Source organism: Cucumis melo, chromosome 12 (assembly GCF_025177605.1).
Source record: "Cucumis melo cultivar AY chromosome 12, USDA_Cmelo_AY_1.0, whole genome shotgun sequence".
NCBI classification, from domain to species: Eukaryota; Viridiplantae; Streptophyta; class Magnoliopsida; order Cucurbitales; family Cucurbitaceae; genus Cucumis; species Cucumis melo.
Window position 1 is genome coordinate 19,823,834 of NC_066868.1, and position 9,385 is coordinate 19,833,218.

Sequence of the window (9,385 nt, forward strand, 5' to 3'; positions counted from 1 at the left end):
GAAAAAGGAGAGGAAGTAGGAATGGGAATCAAAAATAAAGAACTTAAAGCTTTGTATTTGTTGAACTCAAGCTGAAGCTAATTCCGTATGAGCAGATGCTTCTCTCCTTCTTCTTTATATCTATGTGTCTTATTGTGTTTGTTTGATCAAATTGCTTGAATTGCAATCCAAGCTTTCTCTCAAAATAATAATAAAAAGAAATATATAGAAATTCACCATTGAATCGGTAAACCATTCTTGAAAACCACTTTTGTTTTTGTTTTTGTTTTTGTTTTTAATTGGATTGGATTCAATTGAATCACGAGCCGCATCTCAATCAAATCGACTCCGAGTTTCATTCAGTTCATGGCATGGCTGGTTTCTGTTAAACCGCGTGCTTTTAGCGGGTTTTTCTTTCTCTTTCTACTTCTCTGATTCTTCTTCTTTCTCTTACTTTTCTTTTTCCTTTTCCCTTTTTCATTCATATCACGAATTTCTCAAACACACCAAAAGATCCATTCCTCTATTTCCAAAACCAATTTACATCCCATTTATTCTTTCTTCCTTCCTTATTTACTTTCCATCATTTATTTCCTCTTTATTATTTGTTCTTATTTTTTACTATTTCATGTACTGCCATTTTTCATAATTTACTTTAGAGGGGAGAGAGAGAGAAAAAAAAGAAAAAAAGAAAAAAAGAAGGAGGATTGCTGTTTCGGTTTGGGCTTCAATTCAACTTCACCCCATTCGAGTCTTTACCCTTATTCAGGTACCCTTTTCTTACTTTTTGTTAATTTATTCGGTTTCTCTGTTTGTTTCTGTTTCTTTTTCTTTTTCTTTTTTTTTTTTTTTTTCCTTTTTTCAATTGAAGCTTTCTGAACAAACAATGGATTGCGTTTAACCTATCCTCTCCTTTCCTTTCCTTTCGTTATTTTTTTAAATTTATTTATTTTATTGATGGGGTTTCTATTCCTTGTTCACTATTGAAATCGTTTTGATTGTCCGTTTCTTCCTAACCAAACAATTTCCTATTACCGGGTCAATTTATTATTGTTATTATTTTATAATATTATCAACCATTTGATTTCAATGTTTTCGTATTTTTCTTTTATCTTTTGGAATTTTAAAAACTGGGTTTCATTGAACGCATGCAATTGATTTTTATAATTTGGGTTTTTTTTTTTCCTATTCTTCTTAGAATTCAGTTAATTCTAGAGGGTGTGGTTTTGTAAATCAACCCATTTACATCTGTAAAGGCTCTTTGCTTGAGACAATCGAGAAGCAATTCTTTTCTGGAATGCTTTTGCTTTTGTAGCTCCCTTGAATTGAGGGTAAGCATTAGATTTATTACCTTTTGTTCTGAATATGATATGTGATTGCTGCAGATTGCTTAATTAGGCGCATGCAGGACCTTCTTTTCCCTAATAGTTTAACAGATTTTTTACGATTTTGTTTGTGTGGTTGATGAATTAGGTTTTCATGACATTGCAGCCGATGGACCAGAATAAATTGGAAGCAGATTCTGAGACAAAAAGGGTGAGCTTTTCATTTATTTCTTCAAATTGAATGTATGTTTGATATTTATCTTTGTTGTTCAGGTAAACAAAGACATTGTAAATATATACGCCATCACCATCTGACCTTTTGATTGCATAGATCTTCTTCTCCTTTTTAAGAATAAAATTTATAGATTTCTCTTGTTTAACTTTTGTTCTCGAATTTTATTATGACTTTTGTTTGTTTACCTGGTGATCACGGGGTTGCCGTTTGCTAATTATAATTCTTTTTAACATTTGTGTCGGATTGTCTCTAGTTAGAGGAGAATTATGTTAAATGTTAAAAATAAAATGGTGAATTCTTAACATATTTTTGGTGATGTTTTGTGAGAGTGGTTAGAATGGTGTTTTTGTAGCCCGAGTCCTAGGCACTGCAACTGTTAGTAATATTATTTTTTAATTGTCAATTGATCCACTAGGAATTCAAGTCAAGTTATGATCTCGACTGATCTTAATTGTTAATAATGATCTGTATTTGATAAATTGTTAATTTAGATGATTAGTAGGGTTTGGTTTTCTACCACAAAGGTCCATTATTGGTTTTTTTCCCTCTCAGAAGAAGTTCTAAGGTCTTATTCCTTTTCTTCTGATTGTAGTACATTGGCTATTATGCACCTAGTTTATTTTTACATTGTGATCTATAATCATTTCATTATTTGAAACATTGACGGTCTTTTTTTTCTAATTTGTTCACAACATAATATTTTACCAATTACCCTGCCTTATCACCAATAGTGCTTTTTTGAAGTGGGTTTGGAGCTAACTTTGGGGGATTATTATTATTATGTTCTTATTTTTCGTTTTGGTAGAAACCGGTCATTGAGAATAAATGAAAGAATACAAAAGGGGCACACAAAACGACCTGGTTTTTAAATTGGGGCATTTTATTTATTGATTGATTATTGATTATTTTTTACTAATCCTCCTCTATCATCTCATGCTTTTCAAATTTTGAGCTGATTTTGTTTCAGGATGTCCATATGCTTTTTTATGCTAAGCTAGACATAATTTTAAATTCACACTCGATTCTTTCTTACTGGAGTTTTCTTTTTCCAGGATCAGTCTTCCAAGAGTAGTCATAAAACTAACCAGACTGTTGAGAGGTCGGGAAGTCCTCAGCATCAGAAGGTATTGAGCTTCATTCTTAGATGCTGTGGGAATTGTATTGTTGTTGGGAGCCCTGACACATTTGTTGTTAGAGTTGTTTCTGAGCTTCTTGGTGCTGTTCCTTGGGTCAAAAGTTCTGTATAATATTTTCCTTCCAGCGTCATGTTTTGCATTCTTATATCATTTGCTTAAATTGTGATTGATGTATGTAACTGTCCAAAAGGAAATTAAATACCCTTTATTAGCACTTCCTTTGTCATGTTGCAGATTTCAGCTAGATGGGACCCAGATGAAGCATGCAGGCCTTTAGTTGATGAAGCACCTGTATTTTATCCTACTGTTGAGGTAATGTCCTTTATTAGAAATATTTTTGTTCAGCTTCGTCTTCTTCTTCTTCTTCTTTTTATTTATTTATTTACTTATTATTATTTTATAAATGCTTGTATATGGGATATAATTTATAGCTGTCTTTGTGTTTCTCTTTTACAAAAAAGTGGAATATTTACCAATTACCGTCTTTGTGTTTCCACTTGGAATATTCATTAGGAATTTGAAGATACACTTGGGTACATAGCTAAGATACGTCCTCAAGCTGAATCTTATGGTATATGTCGGATTGTCCCTCCATCTTCCTGGAATCCACCATGCGTTCTCAAGGAGAAATCTAAGTGGGAACATGCCACGTTTTCCACTCGAATTCAGCAAGTTGATTTGCTACAAAATAGGGAGCCCATGAGAAAGAAAAGTAGAGGCCGAAAACGCAAGCGAAGGAGACAATCAAAAGCGGCGACATCAGCTAGAAGCACCAATCTTGGTGTAGAAGCAACTGTTACTTTTGAGTCTGATGAAAAATTTGGATTCAATTCTGGGTCAGACTTCACACTTAAAGATTTCCAGGCATATGCAGACCATTTTAGGGAATGTTATTTTGGAATTAAGAAGGCTCGAGAAGATATAAATTCTAATATTGAATCTAGCAAGAGATGGGAACCTTCTGTGGAGGATATAGAGGGTGAATATTGGCGGATAGTTGAAAAATCTAATGATGAGGTTGAGGTATAGAAATATTGTCTTCTACTAGTTTTTGTATTTGTATTTCTTTAATGCTTGGACGTTAGTGAGTATACTGTTTTATTATGCCATATTGCAGGTTTACTATGGAGCTGATATAGAATCAGCAACATTTTGCAGTGGCTTTCCCAAAGCCTCATCCCAGGTAACTGAAGGAAATCTGGATCCGTATGTGAAGTCAGGTTGGAATCTTAACAACTTCCCTCGCTTGCAAGGTTCTGTTCTGTGCTTTGAGGAAAGTGATATATCTGGAGTACTAGTGCCATGGCTATATGTTGGAATGTGCTTTTCCTCATTTTGTTGGGTAAGTTTATCTCCTTTTGTTAAGGAGACCGAAGATCTCTGGCTCTCACTTTCAGCATTTCTCACATAAATATTTTTTGTTGAATGAAATTTCTTGTCAAGACAAATTGTCATCCTTAACCACTCCCTATAAGTATCTTATTCCTAAAATCCGTCTGTTCTTCATTCAACTTTTGAAGGTCTATTAGAAAAAATATGGCCAATAATTAGTAGCTTTAAGATCCATAGATATGGATACTAGCATGGATTCAACACAGTGATGGAGGTGGTGACATGCCATTTTCTAAAAACCTTGAACACAGACACGGCAAGGAGACATCAATTAAAATACATATTTTGTTTTACAAAATATATCCATTTCTATTCCAAAAGGAAATCCAAAGTGAATACATTTATCAATCTATGTGCTTAAAACACGAGTTTGATGTATTTTACTTTTAAACTTAATTTAAAGTCAAGTGTTCGACATACGGATAACAAATGTTGGACCTGTGTTGGCTTTGTAGAACTCTTGTCTAATGCATCTATTGTTTTAACTAGTGTTCAATATGTGTCCAACAAGTATTGGAGTGTTCGATTGTTTGACACATGTCGGATACAGACACGATAGCTTGACTAAAGTGTTTCTTCTCAGTCTTAGTCTTAACTTCGTAGCTAAGAAATGTTTTATTATTCACTTTTGTGCTGTAGATTGTCCTAGTTATATGCCTATGTATGGAAGATTTACATTTTATTATTCTCTTCTGAAAAGTCATTCCAGGCTTTTTGTTATGATTTTTTGCAGCATGTTGAAGACCACCATCTTTACTCTTTGAACTATATGCACTGGGGAGATCCAAAAGTATGGTATGGAGTTCCTGGAAGCCATGCATCTTCTTTAGAAGCTGCAATGAAAAAACATTTGCCTGATTTGTTTGCAGAACAGCCAGATTTACTTCATGAATTGGTAATCACCAGATTTTCTAACCATGCTAGAACGAACTTGACAAACATGAACATTTCGCTTTAGTTGTGAGGTGTAAAAGTGTTGTTTAAGATTGTCTTTCAAATAGTTCATGTGCTCAGGACATATTTTATATCAACAGAATAATGGACTCTTGTATGTTTCAGCCAACTTTGATGTGGTCAGCTGGTGTGATTGCAAACTTTCTGTCAGATCTTGTCTCGTTAGAAGCCATTATGTGTCCCATTATCATCTTATGTTGCATCCCATTGTCATGTTATGCATTTCTCTCTGTGGATTTGAAAAGCCCTTTAAGAATTATCTTTTTTCTTGCAACAGGTCACTCAATTATCTCCTTCAGTACTTAAATCTGAAGGAGTGCCTGTATATCGAGTGGTCCAAAATTCCAGGGAGTTCGTTCTTACCTTCCCAAGGGCATATCATGCAGGATTTAATTGTGGTTTCAACTGTGCTGAGGCTGTGAATGTGGCACCGGTTGACTGGTTGGTTCATGGGCAAAATGCTGTAGAACTTTATAGTGCACAACGACATAGGACATCACTTTCACATGATAAACTATTATTTGGTTCAGCCCGGGAAGCTACCGAGGCCCTTTGGGAGATACTAGTCCTAGAAAAGAAAACTCCAAATAATCTTAATTGGAAAAGTGTCTGTGGAATAGATGGAGATCTTACAAAAGTGATCAAGGTAAAACTTTCTCTCTTCCCCCAATATCCTCTGTTTGCATTTGCATTGTCTATATGAACGTGGCACTGAGCTGTATGTATGGCTTGATAATTAGTTCCTGCTGTACTATAAAACTGATGTTATCATGTCAATCTTCGCAGACAAGAGTGAAGATGGAGGAGGAAAGAATGAATTGCCTCCCAACTAATATGAAGTTGCAAAAGATGGAAAGTGAGATTGATTGCAAAAGTGAAAGAGAGTGTTATGCCTGCTTCTATGACTTATATCTCTCTTCAACCTCGTGCAAGTGTTCCCCTGATCGGTTCTCATGCCTTAAGCATGCTAGTAACTTTTGCTCGTGTCAAGTAGATGACAGGTGTGTGCTCTTTCGCTACAGTATAAATGAGTTGCACACACTTGTCAAAGCATTGGAAGGGGGATTAGATGCTATTAAAGAATGGGCCTCAAGATACTGTAAAATGGTAAAGGACAATGAATCTGTAGCCAAGGTGGAGTTGGACAGCAGACTAATTGAAAAACCATCTTGGTCCCCACAAATAACAGATAAGCTAAAAAGATCAGATGTCCCCTGCAGTTCGTCTAGCCATGCTTCTTCAGAAGTAGTGCAGTCAGAATCTCACCGTGGGTCACTTAGCCTTAATAATTCCAACCTTAGTTCAGATAGTCAGAATGACATTGTAAATAGTGAAGTTATGTTAATAAATAAAGGCAAGAAGGTGGAGCAGGAGTGTTGCATTGACTTGAACGTTGACATAATTTCTGAAGGGAATGCTAACTGTGCGCCCCACAAATTCGATACCAAGACAATCGTTGATTTGGAGGAAATTTACCCTTCGGTGTATGAAGAAAAATACATTTGTAAAGCAGCACATGAATCAGAGTTGATGGATCTGGACACTGATCATGTAACCACTCTTCCAGTTCATGATTACTCTTCAAGTGTAAAAGATGGTGTGAGAATATGTGGATCTAATGCCAGTAAGTTGTTTGGAGTTGATCTTTCACAGTCGCAGTCAGCATTTCCATACAACAATTACTCAAAAGTAGAAACTTCAAAACATTTGGATAAAAGGATACCTTCTTGGTCAAGTTCTCATTTGAAAAGGTTTCCTTTTGTTGAACCTTTAAATATTGGAACCATTATGTTTGGAAAGCCTTGGCACTGCGACAAGGCCATATTTCCAAAAGGTATTACATAAATTATTTAACACTGTACCAAATAATTAGCTTTGATTTCCTAATACAGAGTGTTCCCTTTTTATCATTGTTTTCGATGACTTCTTCAGGTTTTAGAAGTCGAGTTAAATTCTTGAGTGTGCTAAATCCAACCAGTATTGTTACCTACACATCAGAAGTTCTTGACGCTGGACTCCTGGGACCTCTGTTCAAGGTTAGTTACATCCTCTGCTTCTACGATTTCATATTCCATATGTTCATAGTTTTCTTTTCCTTGAAATGTGCAAAAGTTTGGCATTTCCTCTTGTGCCTTCCCAGTTTCATGCTGAAGTATTCAGGAGAAACAGAAATTCCACTTGGTTTTTTCTTAACATGCTTGTTCTTTCACGCTAGTAAAAAAGAGAATAGAAGAAGAGGGATTTGTTCAGCAGAACCTAACTTAGTAGCTTTTGCAGGACAGTCTCATTTTGAGAGTTGTAAGGGAATTGCTTATGTATTGATTGTTCATTGTGTGGACATTCAGGTTACCTTGGAAGAATCTCCTGGTGAGAACTTCACTGACGTCTCAGCAACCAAATGCTGGGACATGGTTGTACAAAGAATAAACAGAGAAATCAAAAGACATAACCTTAGATTGGGAGGCACACTTCCTGGGCAGCTTTTGAAGGAAATTGATGGGCTTGAAATGTTTGGATTTCTTTCACCTCATGTTATTCAGGTAGGACCCTGCTTAAATACCTTTAATCAAATTATGTCACCTGAGCAAGGTCGATGTCAGTCTCTTCACAATATCGATTGGTCTGTGGTTTTGTCATTGTTTTCTTTCTCCGCTTCTAATTTCTTATTTCAGGCTATCGAGGCTCTTGATCCTAAACACCAGTGTACGGAGTACTGGAACCACCAGGAGCAGCAGGCAATACCCGCAAATTCAGGTGACAACACTTTCCGTGAAAGTTCTGCTTTAGGATTGAATTTCTGTTGGGGCGAAACAAGTGCAACTACTTTTGATATCAATAGGGAAGAGGATGAAACTGTCACTCCAACTATAGGAATGGAAAGGCATCATCAAAATGAAGTACAAGTTCGGTCAGTGTTAAAGGGGCTGTTAAACAAAGCAAATCCTGAAGAATTGAGCGTGCTGCAGACCATATTCTGCACAGATTCGCAAACCACTGAATTGAGAGCAGAATTTGCATCACTGATCAAAGAGAAACAAGATAAGTGTAGATAGATAGTTAAGTAAAAAGATATAGTAGCCATCATTCTTTCTAATTGAAGCTTTATTAGCTCGTTCTCGGTCTTTTATCGAGTCTATTCTCTCTCTCTAACGATTCATAATTGGAATGGGAGATCCTATTCCTAGTTTGGACTTTGTGCACAAGTTAAATTATCTGCTGGCTTTTCAGCTAGCTGTCTGAGAGTTGCTATTTGACTGGCTCAGTGCCATCACGACATTGATCGCGATTGATATGATTGGTGCTGCTCTCGTCGTAGGAAATGCTGCTAGTTTTGCTGACTATATGTGTAATTGTCAGTCTTACTCTCACCAATTCCATTTACTACTAGGATATTGGTTTACCAGAGTCCAGAGCTTGTCTTATTCTCTCTTTGATCTTTGATTCAAACTTAGCTGATTCTGTAACTAAGTGCTAGTGGTATCAGATTGGTATTGATGAGTCTGGTTGCCATTTTTGACCAATATTCTTTTATTGAGCAACAAACAGTGCTAGATGTCAATGTATAGGTTTGACCATCCTTATTATTAAAATTTTACTTTTAAAATTTGTTAATATATTATACACACATTAGTAGGATATTATCCAAACACTTCCATTGACCATCTTCTTTCACTTTTAACTTGAGCTTAATGTATTGGCATAGCAATTATGTCAAATTTGACTTACCCCCCTTCCCATCCATGGAATCTCATCTTTCTTCCAAGGTTTTTGTATTGGCTTTAAAGACTTGTCAACTAAAAACAACTGGAATTTTCTTTTGGAAAAGTGTATGGTGGTGGAGGTGGATTACAAGCGGTTCTCTCCTGATTTTGGGGGATTTCCAATCAAAAATCACAGTGGATTTTAAATGATAGTGAATGATTTAATTTTAAATTATCGGAATTGGATTTTCAATTTAATTTCGCCACATTCTAATTTTTAAGTAACAAACAATCGGCAAAAGCTTATTTGATGAACCTTTTAATGTTTTCTTTCTTGGTTACTATCCATAGACACAATTAGGTACGCTTCTTTCAAAACTCTCATTCCAAACAAAAATATTCAAAAGTCTGGAATTTCAAATTGTGGGATTTAAAATCATTTTTTTTAACTTCCTTAAATCCAATCAAAGGATAAATGATTTAGTTGGTTACTATAGCTTAATTTTATTCTCTCTCAACTTCTTTATTATTTGTATTGGCTGTTATCAATTTTAAATCTCAGTATGGGTCAATCATAAGTATATTTTGCTACCATGAACTAAGTTCAACTAACACCTATATGTATCCAAGATAAGAGGTTCTTGATTTAAATCCTCTCATCCC

At 35.5% G+C, this 9,385-nt stretch overlaps 1 protein-coding gene across 6 annotated transcripts; it reads left to right on the plus strand.

Moving 5' to 3' along the window:
- Window positions 1-210: 210 nt before the first annotated feature.
- LOC103498318 (lysine-specific demethylase JMJ18-like) lies at window positions 211-8,657 on the plus strand. 6 transcript variants are annotated; one of them, XM_017046877.2, is made up of 14 exons: window positions 211-748; window positions 1,178-1,310; window positions 1,453-1,515; window positions 2,592-2,663; window positions 2,910-2,987; window positions 3,189-3,698; window positions 3,793-4,017; window positions 4,801-4,962; window positions 5,299-5,667; window positions 5,808-6,855; window positions 6,954-7,057; window positions 7,367-7,561; window positions 7,694-7,775; window positions 7,861-8,657. In XM_017046877.2, the coding sequence occupies exons 3-14, from the start codon at window positions 1,459-1,461 to the stop codon at window positions 7,890-7,892; spliced, it is 2,934 nt and encodes a 977-aa protein (XP_016902366.1). In that variant the 5' UTR covers window positions 211-748; window positions 1,178-1,310; window positions 1,453-1,458; the 3' UTR covers window positions 7,893-8,657. The 6 variants fall into 6 exon arrangements, with proteins under 6 accessions (XP_016902366.1, XP_050936596.1, XP_008459109.1 ...); XM_051080639.1 differs by lacking the exon at window positions 1,178-1,310 and having other exon boundaries at window positions 212-748; XM_008460887.3 differs by having other exon boundaries at window positions 213-748; window positions 7,694-8,657.
- The last annotated feature ends 728 nt before the right edge of the window (window positions 8,658-9,385 follow it).

Coding starts and splice junctions, on each gene's coding strand:
- LOC103498318 (XM_008460887.3), top strand. CDS start 1,459: ATGACATTGCAGCCGATGGACCAGAATAAATTGGAAGCAGATTCTGAG. Junction 2,988..3,188: donor TATTTTATCCTACTGTTGAG/GTAATGTCCTTT, acceptor AATATTCATTAG/GAATTTGAAGATACACTTGG. Junction 4,018..4,800: donor GCTTTTCCTCATTTTGTTGG/GTAAGTTTATCT, acceptor GATTTTTTGCAG/CATGTTGAAGACCACCATCT.